Source organism: Bradysia coprophila (assembly GCF_014529535.1).
Source record: "Bradysia coprophila strain Holo2 chromosome X unlocalized genomic scaffold, BU_Bcop_v1 contig_12, whole genome shotgun sequence".
Classification (NCBI taxonomy): domain Eukaryota; kingdom Metazoa; phylum Arthropoda; class Insecta; order Diptera; family Sciaridae; genus Bradysia; species Bradysia coprophila.
Window position 1 is genome coordinate 2,703,182 of NW_023503293.1, and position 14,324 is coordinate 2,717,505.

General features: G+C 33.3%; 1 protein-coding gene across 11 annotated transcripts in view; it reads left to right on the plus strand.

The window, feature by feature from the left end:
- LOC119067170 (sodium/potassium-transporting ATPase subunit alpha) overlaps nucleotides 1-14,324 on the plus strand; it is a 54,638-nt gene that overhangs the window by 17,148 nt on the left and 23,166 nt on the right. For 3 of the 11 annotated variants that reach the window (XM_037169980.1, XM_037169983.1, XM_037169978.1), the window contains exon 2: nucleotides 10,870-10,957. The exons of 4 other annotated variants lie outside the window; for them this stretch is intronic. Coding sequence is in view for 1 of the 7 variants with exons in the window: in XM_037169976.1 (XP_037025871.1) it covers nucleotides 4,356-4,367 (12 nt within the window). In the remaining 6 variants the exon portion in view is untranslated. Of the gene's footprint in view, nucleotides 1-3,571; nucleotides 4,188-4,213; nucleotides 4,239-4,305; nucleotides 4,368-10,869; nucleotides 10,958-14,324 lie in introns of those variants that run through there. 4 more of the 11 variants (XM_037169979.1, XM_037169981.1, XM_037169982.1 and 1 more) reach the window with 4 other exon arrangements.

The following is a 14,324-nucleotide window of genomic DNA, read 5'->3' on the forward strand; positions in this document are numbered from 1 at the left end:
TGCAAATATTGTGTAACAGAACCACAATATTCTCCCATATACGTATTTGCAGTGGTCCTCGTTGAACGTACAGTAGAGCGGAGCAAAAAAAGAGTATGTTCCAACACTGATGTGTGGAATGAAAGTCTACGTTTATAGCAAAGCGTGCATCGTTATCATGAAAGGTCTTGGAAAGTTGGATACTCACTTCTTTAGAAATATTTCCCGTGTGTGACAGTTTCAAAAAAACTTTGAATTTTCCATCAAGTCATTTGCATTTTCTTTTATGCAGCCATATTCGCACGCTGTCTGCTATAGGGAACACCCAGCGTCAATATGGCATGCACTTACCGTCTTTAGTTTGCGCCTCGGCTAAATTGTTTAACCAAACTTGCCTTGAGAGTCCCTACAAACAATAATTTGAAGACAATTGAGTTGAGTGGAAAACTAATTTTCAATCAAAGAAATATATTTAGTGCACCTTTGATGTAAGCGATGTAAGCGACGCTTCCCAATTTCCGTTAAACTTACTTCAACATTATGCGTGTCATGCACTTCAAAATTCCATCCTGTCTACAGCACGTTAGATCCACTTCTGTCGAAACCGTACGATGACATTAAATTTAAGTCCCGTCGATGCGACCACTTCAATTCGTTGGCCTGGTTCGCATTTTTTGGGAATCGATAGTGAGTACGTTTCTTTTCCGGTCAGGCCGAGATTCCCGGCGAAAAAAGAGGTAGTGGAGCAATACTATTCCAGACTGCGCAGTCCTATATTTTTAATTATATAACCTTTTGTTACATTGCCGCTGGGCTGGAATGTTACATGAAAATTTCGATTGGAATTTATATGAATTTGTGTGTATATGGCATTTAAATCGATTTGCAGGTTCATATCACACTTTTTTTTAGTCTCTCGTCATCGAGAAACAGTGAATCAAGGTTCATAACATTCAATTAATTGCAATCAATTACTGGGAAAACATCAGCACGTTGATCGAAAAAATGTGACATTTTAAGTGTGTCATTCGTATGGTTGATTCCATGTCATAAGTAATGGGAGTTTATGCGTTAGCTTTTCAATATGTGATCTATATGCAACTCTATTCAGCAATGATTTTTTATTGTAGTTATTTAATGTTTATATAAAACCTGGTAAAACATTACCCAAGAGTATCGTCCTGTGTCGCTTTATATACAGCCACTATAGTCAGCTAGAGTGCCAACAATGTGGACCGAGTAAAATTAAACATTTTTACGTAATTCCATTTCCCGAGCAACTGCAGCTAATCTTGTCTATAAAAATTATATCTTTCGGATTAAAACAACGAACGTCCCGGCCGGCCTGTCAAATTTTTTCATTATTTTTTTTTTAAACAAAAAATCACCCATTATTTGGCAAATCGCCATTCTTCTTCACTTGTCCGCAATGTTATGATCAGCTATTCATGTTACAATTTTCCACACTTTAACATCTTGTCACTTTTTTTAATTAGTTGTAAAGACGTTTCAAAAATTTCCTATCGTTATGAAATGTGAAATCTTTACTGGGAGTAGGTCAGTCGACTGGAAGAAGCAATTAATTTACGAACTCGTCGGTAAGCTGTAAATTAAAAACTTTGCGAAACTTATAGCGTTGCCTGAAGGATCGATTTTTATGCTATGTACACTAACCATGAACAATTCCTGAAAGTAAAGCGGTATATCGACGGGCTTAAGTTGTCAGTCGTATATAAAACGTAATGTGTGTACCCTGGTTCAACAATACAAATAAATATCATGAATCATTGCATCAATAAAGGCAGAACATATCGGTTGTTATAGAAACTATTAGGTTGATGAAAAGTAGATTGACAAATATTTTTCTTATTCCATTCAATTACGACTCGCTTTGTCTACAGTAGAGTGAAAACAGTGACATTTATCCCTGATTTCAACAGCCTCAAAGAATTGGATCACAAAGAAGATATTTTTTACGCGTCAGTGGCGAGACTCAGATCTACCGAAACCAATCAGATTTTTCGGGATCGACAATAGAATTTCGTAGGTGAGACAATATTGAGTATCTAACATCTGTTGAGCCTAAAAATGTGCTCAGGATTTGATACCCGTCCCGTCTATCGTGTCTAGATTTCATCTTAACTTCGATCTTTTACTATGAAGCCATGATGGCTCGTTTTTGGTCCAATGCCAAAAATGAGCCATCATGGCTTCATGGTGAAAAATCGATTTAAAGAATGTTTTGGCCAGAAATATGTCACTAAATTTTATGATTCTTTCCAATGTTGTGAAACTGATATATCAATGGTATTGAGATTACGGTTGTGGATTATATCATCGTCTGTGATCGATGATCACACAACATCTCTCTCTAAACACTCACCTCCATTCCATTTATGATGAAAGAAATGTGTACGATATTGTCATAAAACTAGCTAAACACAGAGCAAAAGAACTTTACAAAGTAACTCTGGCATAAATAGTAATTAATTAGCTAGCAAAGAATAAGAACAAAAAATAATTAAAAACCTTTGCCAAGAAGACTTAAACACCATGCTAATTTTTTTGGTTCATAATGAAGAAGAAAAATTAATGTGGGAAAAATTCTACCTTTCCAAGCCTAGAGCGTCTACGAAATATTTTTATGCAAAATAACAACAACAGACCAACATTATTAACAAAACAACAAAAGTGACTGATGACAAACGTGAATGACGATAGCTCGGTTTCTTCTTAATTCCTTTGTTTTTGTCGTGTGCGAGGTGCAAACCGAAAGAGTAAACAAAATACTAGCCGGGGATTTTCTAGATTATAAACCAATTCAGACGTAAATCTTATCGAAAGCAAACAAACAAACAGAATCATAAAAACACCCAAACAAAGTGCCATATTTCCATCGTTTGACATAATTATTTTCCATTTGAACGCACTTTCCATTAGTAAGACAAAACTATCAGTCGCTGTCAATCATGGTACGTGCCTTAGTTGGAGTCAAAAAAATAATAATACGAAAACATAATGATAACCTCCCCACACACCGATCATTGCGAACTTAAAACGATGCAAAGTTTTACACTTCAATTCGATTCTATTGATACAGAAAAAAAAAATTATTGATTTTTCATGTGATTGTGTAATTCTCAACGATTTTCCTTTACATTGAACAAAAGTGCATACAGAGAATTTTATTCCGTTTTTGTACGACTTATGATATTTTCTCGTTTTATTCTAATTTAACGATATATTCCTTATACATACCTCGTTTTTCCGAAATCGTTTATTTTCTATCTTTTTCTTTTCGGTTGTGTTTTTTTTTTCCTTTCTTCTACCATTCTCTTCGTCTGTTACTTAACCGAAAATAAGCGCTTTTCAATGTAGGTATCTTATCACCACACACATACAATTCCTGTACCTAGTTCAGTCATATCGACGCCAATGAAATCGCGTTGTGACGCAGTGTGACGTCACAACGGCGCAGAGTCTGACCGTAGTTCGATAATAATATAATATAGATGAATGTAGCGCACGGGCGGAGCTTTATACATCTCCCCACTTGACCCTTCTCTTATCTTGAAAACACAAAATTTTCATATTCAATGTGTACAGAAATTGAACGACGTGCAATGCCGAAGAGCTGTTCAGTTGAGTGCCGATTCCGTAACTAGAAGGTATCGCACTACATTAAGAATTCGGTCCAGCTCGGTATTACATTATATACAAAAGAAAAAAAAAATTTTTTGCTGTGAAGTGAAGGAAAAGGAAAAATTTTAAGAAATAGTGTCTTGAGTTTCCCATTTTCAATATTAATATCCTACAAGACAAACAAAATCAAACAATTTGTATTTTGCATAAAAGTTGCACATTAATGCAATTTAGTTCCTAAAATTGTGTTTGGTTTCAACAAGAAAAAAGAAAATTAAATTTTTAAAAATAAATTCGATTGTGAGATAGAGAGAGAGTGTTTGTGTTCAAAATAAAATAGTCGATATTATGACATAGTGGCGAGAAAACGGATTTGTTTTTCTTGCGTGGCAAGGAGATAACCCAAAAGGACACTTCGTTCAGTGTGTTAAGCGAGGAAAGAAAGCAAAAGCAAAAATAAAATAAAAAACGAACAAACCGGAAAAACGGAAACTTGGTGTTCGCACACAAAACCATATTTCACGGAATATTTCAATTTTTAAATTCAAATAATAGTTTAACGAAAAAGTACGTCACCAATTTTATTTCTTCTACTATTTAACATATAGAGAGTTTGTGTGATTATTTTTATATAATTTTAATAGATTAATATAAGAGCCAAGAGTAGAAATTTATTTTTGGGTTTAATAGTTGCGCAACCCCACACTTTTTCGTACACTTGGGAATAATCGAACATGTCAGACAAGGTAGGTGAGACAGGTGCTGAAACAGAAAGAAATGCTTATGGAAAAATTCATTCAAACACTTTTTTTTGGTACAATATTGAATCCAGTGTGGACTTTTTTTCTCGCTGAAATGATGGCATAAAAAAATGCAATAAAATCGTTGATTTATTTGTTAAATTCTTATTGATGTGAATACGCTTTTTGGGTAATGTGAAGTATAAAAAAAAGTTTTCGTTTCAACATGAAGTAACGTCAAGACAAATAACATGTTTTCTACACTGAATATCGATTTTCCGGCTTATTCAACAAGGAAAATTTATGTTTTCTTTCTCTCGCACAAGATGGTTTATTCTTTTTTCTTTCAATTTTATCTCTTTTTTTACCCGAACACACAAACTTCTTTTTTAGTCTAAATAAATGTCGTATTAATGGTCATGATTTTTCACTCGTCATTCGAACCGGTTGTTCCAATTTATCATTTCGTTCTGTTTTTTTTTCTCTTCTCTCTATTCATGTGCTATAAAAATTAAGCAAAACATCGAGTTGCTCGTAATATGAGTTCTAGTTTTTATGACTAGATTTTATTGCTAGGATTAATTTACACTCGGTTGGGAAAAAAATATAATATCCAATTAAACTTAAAGTAAACAATGTTGGCTGGGCCGACTGAAAAAAAAAACTAACCAGACCACATTGCGGTTGTATAACCTTCGGGATGGAAATTTAAGCTACACTTTCTTGCTCAAATACGGTGACGATGGAGAATCGTCTAAATTTCTATGCGGAACTGCTCCTTCATGTGTTTGAAAAACATTAATCTTCATGATAGTTGGCATATTTGGGCGAAGAGAGTTTGCAAATTATTCAATAAAATTGATAACATTTCGGCAAATATGCTTCGGTGTAACCACCTAATGTTTACAGAAAAATCAATAGCGGCTTCACCGAGCAAGTATACATTTTCACAGTAGGAGCGAGTAGGTTTTTAGAGGCCATTGTAGGTTTTTTTTTTACAATATTATTCCCCAGCGAACAGGCAGACTGACTTTAATTTTTTTCCCTTCATTATTGTCTTTGCCATTGTGCTGGTAACTTCCGTTCCGGAGTTTCCAACCGTTGTTGCATTCTGTATAGACTCGATTTGTCCTCTATATTCACTGTGGGTGAGTGTATATGTGTGTGAGTCTAAGAAAAAAAAAGCAACCATATCAAAAGTGGCTCTCGCGAAAAATCGATTACAGTGTCAAGAGAAAATCGAGCATTTGCAGTTGAAATTTTCTATTTAAATAATTGAGTATTGGATTATGGGTATAAAGCTTTATTCGTTTCGTTCAACATTTGACATTTAAGACCTTATTATCTCCTATAACTCAATATGTATCGACGGTACATTATACCGTACAGCTATGGTATGAAATTGCAGGGATGAAAATATGGCAACAGAGCTTTTTTATGGTGGAATTTTCTGACATTTTCCCGATTGAGTATATGTGTATGTATAGAGAAGAGAGCTGAAGTTTCGGTCCGTATGTGCTTTAAAACTCGGTTATGTAATAAATACGATGAGGATAGGGTGTTTTTCGTCGAAAATCTTAGATTTTTAATCATTTGGAAATAAGACTTAATTGCAGCTGTTTTACCATAAATTTTACAGTTAATGTATTTTCAGTGAGCTTAAGCAGAAAGATTAATTTCTCCGCCTCTTATGTCATTGCCATTTTTCCAAGTAGCAAGCGAATACTGAATAGAAATATGAAATATTCAACGACTTAATGGGTTAGAGAAAATCGGTAGACTTATATCATGGTAGCAATGTTTCACAACGGATGGAAACATTAATTGCTATGTCTGCCGGATAGCTGAATATAATAAATGGCCGGGTGGAATTTTTGATCAAACATTTTGCATGGAAGAAATACACCCCTCCCCCAACGAAACAATCGAAAATACTTTGAACTGTTCAAGTTTCACGGATTTATAAATCCATAATTTTCGGTAAGGATACCGGAATTTGATGCTTATCGAATTAGCTAACTATGCTGAACTATTGGTGAAGTGTTTATTGTAATTTGAAAATCAAAACGACTTTTGAAATGTTCTTACATTGATAGCTTGTCCGACCGTGCTTGTTATGCGTTAACATTGTGCTGAAACAACATTGTCAAAGGACAACATTGTCAAAACACACATTACAACCTTCGAAAATCAAATCGCAACAAATTAAAACCGGTGATATATGTTGCTATTCAATTATGTAAATCTGAATTTACATTTTAAGACGTCAAGACATACTTACAACTGAATAATGTTCGTAGTCGCATTATTTTCACGTCACGCAAATATTATACAAAAAGCGAAATTCATTCCAGTATAAGTATAAGTACCCTGAAATGGAAAAATACTCTCGAAAAATGGTTATGTTTTATCCACTGAATGGAAGCAAATTTACTTAATTGATTAGCTCAAAATATTTTTCATCTCTAAATAAATGTTCTTAGGGGTCGTTCCCGGTTGACAGGAACAAAATGACGCACCGACAAAACGTCCCATTCAATACTTTCAAATAAAAGCTATCTTCGAAATAAACATTGCTAACGCGACTGTAACTAAGTTTAAGAGCAATAAGAACTTAGGTTTTAACGATTGCCATAACTCAGTAAATGTATTGCCATTAAGTTACTCGAGACTGTTGTTCAATGTCTTTTTTAGCTCTCTGAAACCCTCAAGATGTTATTGATTTATATAAAGGAGGCAACAAAATCGATAGCCCAACAAAAATAGAAATTTTTCTGTCTTCCGTATTCCATTCAAAACTTAAATGTTGAGTGTTTACATAAGATCGATATAACAAGGGGAGCAGGAAGGTTCTCAACAATCAGACAATGTAAACAGATAGACGGAGTAGAGAACGTGGGCGTGTTGCCTGAACGATCCCTTCAGTAATGGGATTTTCTTTTTCTCGCATATAAAAAGCGAAAAGCTTTTAAGTATTTTGCTCCTCTGCATATACAAAACCCTTACAACAGTGGCTGTTCAAGAGATTTTTTTAAATATAACAGCGTTCCGACTGCATTGCGGTCGGTTTTCCGAAATAATTTGCGATTTAGCATAAATGTGGAAATGGAAAAATGTATAATCACAAATTCGTATGCTTCCAACAGAACAGCGAAAGGAAAAACCCGATTTCTTATACATCCATCTATTACGAAATAAGTCATGCAAATCAACACCAGTCTTAATTGATTATCTTTGCCTCATAGCCTCATAACAACGATGCAAATCTAATCCATGAATTTATATATCTAATTCATTCTACCTGCTCAATGTCCATATGTTATTCAATTAATATTTATTTTGCAATGCTATTACAGAGTGCATCTTATTAACCTTCTGCTGTACAATACTGCACCATAATAGCACTATGATACATATTTAGTGTCAATTGGCCCCTTTTCACGTTCTGTATGAAAATCTGACTTTAAATTGACCTTATGATTTAGTTCTGGGTTATATAATACTTCCGGCTGAATGTAAACCGGTGCAAGGTGCGCTAATTAAATGGATGTATGGCATTATTTACGATATGATTAGACTGGATTTCGTTTAGTTATATCTCTGTTCACATCTTGTTCGGTGGATGAAGCGCAAATATCTTGACAGAAAATTGAGTTAGAATCCTGGACGATTCAAGTTGACGCATTTTTTTTAAACTGATGTCAAACTATATCACTTAAAATTCGAACTTTTGATTTGTTGATTTTAGTCGAATCCATCGAAAAGTTTGCGTTCGAGAAGGCTGAAACAATAGTATTGTCATGGCATTGCTTGCATAAACCCGACCACTTTAGGAATCAATGAAGTTATTGTGATTTGAAGAACAATTATACTGCTGATTGATATAGAATAGAATAGGTCGTTGAAGTGTATGGTGGGTCTCTGGTTTTCTACTCTGAAAATTATCTGGTTTTTTCTATTTTTTTTCTGCGTCGTTTCACTCACATCCTTCAAGGAGTTTCCGATCTATTTTTTTTCGCTTTTGAAGAAGGCATACCAAAAATTACGAATTTCAGACCTTGTCTCTCCCAAATGTTCAACAAATTGTTTGGAGAAAATTTGGAAAATATATGAAGCTCCTCAGGAGCAGAGCATACATAATTTGTGAACGGCCCCCCTAAGCGCAAAAATCATCTTTGATTGAGAACTGCTCAAAATATCAATTGAGTTTTTATGTTGAACAATTTCGTGGTTTGTTTATGAAGTGGTTTCTCAGAAAAAAAAGTGTTGCTGACGTCTTTTAAAATCAAACAGAAGTCATTAATAGCCATTACACGGTTTTTTTTTTATTTGAATGCAACAAACTTAACGTAAAAAATTAACATGTAAAACATATTCATATTTTTGTGGCGCATAATGAACTACCTCATCACCTTTCTCAGACCTTCAATAAACTGCTCGAAAGTTCAGTCATATGTTCGCTACGTGTAAAGCTGTTTTTTTGTTGTTGATATTATTGAGAACACACTCGTACTAATTCAATATTTGATTCGTTTTGTTATATGCTACGGAGCAAACGATTAGAATATCACGTATTCTACACCTTGTTTCGTGGTTTCGGTATTGCAATGTACGCCAGATGTAATTAGATACCGACAACAAATTGCTCTTATTTGTCTCCAACACATTTAATCTTTTTTTAAATATAAATATTCAAGCCGTTGCCGCTTTTATTTCTCTATTTAATGACTTTGCATTGATAGTACTTTTCGCAAAGGAATCCACATAAAGTAGGTTAGTCCATCTTGTAGTTGTCATTGTTCAATGGCAGACGGCTTATTGTAAAATGTCTTATCAAATCCAATTACAACATGAGTGTAATAAAAAAGCGATTGATGTTGACAGAAGCCCATTCATTCATTTCGACGGAAACTTACAAATTCATTGTGATAAACAGTCGAAGTCATTATATTTACCATGCTTTAGATAATTATGGCAGAAACATTTTTTATCAATTTTTTTCTGTTTTACTTTTAAAGAATAGTGTCGTGCGTCATTTCGGTTATTCCAATAAGTTGCATTTAACTCGTTTAACTGGTTTCAGTACAATTGAATTCTGTTTGCAACACACGTATGTAATGTAAGACATTGGTGCGTTAGATTTCCACTTTCAATGAATTCACATTGCTGTTTTTATGATTAGGTAAATTGAAGACGTATCCCTGAAGAATTTGCATTAAAAATGTATGAACAAAGTTTGTACAAAACATTTTAAAGTCGAATTTATAGCGGTGTGTGCACGTTACAATCGTATACATGTTTAATAACGGCCTATCTTTTACTTTTATTTTTTCTTCGTCTTTTCTTTACGTAATATTTCAGCACATATACAAAAAGGTTCAGTTATAAAATTCAAAATGCTCGTGTGAACGCTGTAAAAAGGATTAACCTTCAATATTTTTTTTCTGCTCCTCTCCGCTTATTTTTTCCTACTGTGCTCCGAACACATACAGATTATGTAAGCAAAAGGAAACGGCCGAATCATGTCTACTCACGCAATGTGTGTATAGGGATGCCGGGCCGGTTATTATAATAATGGAAAAATTTAGACATAAATGGCATAAGTCGTAGGATTAAAGAATGAAGAAAAGTAGGACGGAAGTTTGAAATGATTTATAATATTCGAATGTTATGTGATGGAGTCGAGATTTTGCACATATTTTTCATATTTTTTTTTTGGCTTTCATGTATGTGAGATAGGAGGACATTTAACATACAGAACATTTTTTTCGGAAAAATGTCAGTTGATTCTTAAATAGAAATGATAACTGTTGATTGGGTAATATGTCAAGTGTTGAACTTTAATTTTTTTTAAAGTGATTTGGGGCATTTACGGAGATTCGACTTACAGAAAAAAAAAACAATTTGCTGTATGAATCAGATTTAAAGATGTGACCTGGATAGTTGCCTTTTTTTGAAATAGCATCAGGGGACGGCATCCCTTTTTCAGAGCATTGGGTTTAGAAAATTTGAACACTTTTTTGTCTTCGTTTTCTTTTGTTGATTGTGACCATGGCTCCGAGTCTCTATTTACATTCGATATGTAAATATTTTCTTCGTCACTTCGATTGTTATACACTGATGAAATGGTCGGAATCGAATTTTTACAAGACACGTTACTTTGAACGGAAGTTGTTCGTTTAAGAATTTTACCACGTTGATAACGAACTTTTTTTTTGGTTACGAATTTTATCACATAAATTTACAATGAATTCATATGCAGAGAAGAAAGAAGTTTAAATAAAACGAAATGAAACTCTGTAACACTGAAAATAATTTGAAAACTGTGTGAAAACTCTATAACACAACAACACAACACAAGTCACATTAAATTGAATTCTAAAAATAAACAAAAACGTTAACGTAGAATCATTGATACAGCAGTGTTAGTTTAAAAAATTTTTTAAGTTTTTATTATATGAAGAAGACTAAATAAGAATTTCTTTTTCCAATCCTTTTCCATATGCAGTTCAACTGTTAATCGCACAATTATAAATACCGTCAAGCACTAAATTTTTTTTTGTAAGAATCGGAAGTGGTCAAATTGAAAATATAACGTAAGAATTGAAACTTTTTATAATAAATATTGAATGCTTTTGTGGTTCGTTAAAAATAAAAAAATAAAAAATATTTTTTTCCCTTCCTATTTATTGTTGTTATAGATTGTGTTGTTGATTCCTGCAAAAAATCAATTATTAGAATAAAAAAAAAATTGTTTTGATTTTTGTTGTTATGCTTGAGCTCATGTCATCAAATTGTTATACCGAATATCATACAATGCCAATAAATACGAATGGCAACATTTAAATTAAATTTTTTTTTTTTGGTTTTTTGCATCTTAATTTACCATGTGAGTAAACATGAAACGTCTCGAAAGTGTTTTACAAATATGATCGCAAAAATATTTTCTGAATTTCATTTTTAAGCTAAACAAGTTTTTTTTTCTTAACATCAATTAGGTTTTCAACAGCTGTGTGCTAGACGTGTATTCCATGTATATATAATGTAATAATGTACGCTACAAAAAAAAAAAATCATCGGGCAATGAGATTTTCTTTGAACCACTCAGTCCAATGAGTTACCGAGCACATTTTAATTTGTGAATTGAGAAAAATTTGAATAAAATATTCTGCTTCATTTACTCGGCGGAATACATATCGATAAATACATTCAATAAAATCTCGTCGGGTGCTTGCTTATTCTATCAAGTAAATGGAATATTTTGCTGATTCGTCTATCGTATATAATACTAAATGCAATATTATATTGCTTCACATAAAAACGATTCAATTTTTTTGTTTATCAATTCGTTTGTGATACACACATCTCATGCCAATTTATGGCTATTCTCATGACATTGACAATTAATGGAATTTATGATTATATATCGATCACAGTCGTGTGTGTTACATAATGTTGATTTGTTCAAGTGTAGCACCTACTTTCAGCATTCGTTTTCGATAAAGGTTGCTAATTTTCATTGTCAACAGTTACAGCATTCGGTTTTATTATATATTTTTGTGATTCAAATATAACAAATCGTTTTCCTCAAATGAGTTGTACTCTCAATGCGTGTGCTATTCGCGAATGTGGGGGACATGTACAAATACACATGTCTGGGCTGTTATGAAAATTTGCAATGCTTCTTGTACTAAATACTAAATTCGAAGAGAAAAATTAGTGAATTCCATTCTCCAGTTTGACTCCTTTCGGGGTCGGGGTCTCAATAATCTTACAATTTTTCCCCGCAATTCAATTTATTTGTCCCACTAATGTTCTAACAGAAATCTGCTGTATAGATACGTATACACAACAACCAGTATAATGTGATTACATAATCTCAGTTTCTCTTCAAACAATATTAAACTGTACGAAAATGAAATTAACACCACACTTGAGCGCTTTAATTGATTTACATGATCATCAAATAAATTTCAATTAATTGCTAAGTGTTTTATTACGAAAAGCTGTGTATTTATGCCACGAGCCGCATAAAATGCCATGGTTTTTATTTTGTTCTACTTTTTCTGTTTTACAATAATGTACGACACACATACTGTACATATCTCGTGTAATATTGACGAAGTTAATGTCGGATACATGCAACCCTGTAAAGTTAATGCAAATTTTCCAACTTTTCATCGCCCACTGACGTATATGTTCCCATGGTAATCTAATAAACAATCACAAAATTATCTGAAATACCAGAGCTTACATAACTGAAAAACACCCTACGGTTCAGCAGCAGCAAAAAAAACCTCATAGTGCATTTCACTGTCCCTGTTTTTCTTTAACCGTATTTTCCCGTTCCCGTTAGTATATTACTGCACTTAGCTACAACATGGTCTCAGCAATATTTTTCCGGGTTCCATTGCGCATGTCTTAGCATCGTACGGACGACAGAAAATCGATTGAATCTTATAACAAATGTTGTACATTGTATGTTACCCATCTATACCCTTATACGTTCCCACTACATATATTACATTGAATACAATTACTATCATGACATTCCAATGGGTGTTTTTATTGATTCGGTAAAAGAAAATGTAATATTTTTTTTCGCCTCTCTCTTCATCTATATGAACAGGAAAAATATGTAATTTAATAAAGAGCTCCAAGACTAGCCATTGTTTTCAAACAAAAGTGGCAGAGAAAACAAAACCATTTGATTCGGTTTTCATTTGAATGATTAATTCTAGAATATGGGCTGGAAATATCATGAGATAACGTTGGTTGTTGTTGTTGCTGCTGCTATATAGAGCAAAAATTTCCCGGGTGGTTAAAGATTAGAGATTTAACGGAGATGAAATACGTGTTTAAAAGATGTTTTTCATTCTTTTTAAGTAAAGAAAAATTGTTGTCGAGTTATACACACTCTTCGGTTTACAAATTTCTTGAGAGGCATTAGGCTGGAACAAATCTATTTATTCTGATCCAAGATAATTAAGTAAATTCACTCCGTATCGATTTTTTTTTTCGTCTTCTGCTTCATACAGTTAGATTGTCTCCGCAATCTCTTTTATAAATTCAGCTCGAGTTGAAAATTTCACACACATCGATGAAAAAGCAATGTTCTCTACTTGTTACGTAAATAACCGCTTCATGGAAAACAACAGAAAAAGGAATAGTGTTACTTGTTTCTCGCCTGCCAACAAGGGTGATAATATCGTTTTCCACGATACACAACTCATAGATGTAATGTCGAAGGACGAAATTGCCGTTGTTAATCATAATATTATACTGAGCACAACCTGAATAAATGATGGAATATTCAATGTATAAGTTAACTATATCAAATGCTCAATGTTAAACACATACGCTAAATAATTAATGACGTGTTTACTTAAGTTCAACACTGTTCTAATGACGACATTATAAATGAAAATCTCTAAAAATAAATCCAATTTTCGTTGATTTGCTTGCGTGTGAAAAAGAATAGGAAATTTTCAACGGTATACAGTTGCAACATAATTATTGGTTAGTGGTATGTACTTCGCTGCTACAATATACTCAAAATGTAAAAAAAATAATGTATTCTACCTATTCGAAACGCGGGCAATAAGTCTGAACGAAACATAAATTGTTACTACGCGGATTTTTCGTTTATAAATATAAATCGATCAGCGATCCTTTTATTGAAATAAATATTGCAGTTGGGAACTTCGGCATTGAAATTGTTATAAAGTACCATTTAGATACCATGTAATACCATAGAATATCGACAATTGCATTTTATAACCGAAGTCGATGATGCCTAAATTTGGATTTCTGGAAAAATAAAAAAAAACGGGTCGTTCAGTTTGAACGACATTCGAACAGGGCTGGTATAAAAATCAACAATAAAATTTGCTCTAAGTTACACACCCCTGTTGGTTACGACAGAGTTCAATTGCACTGGAAATATCGAATAATTTATCGAAA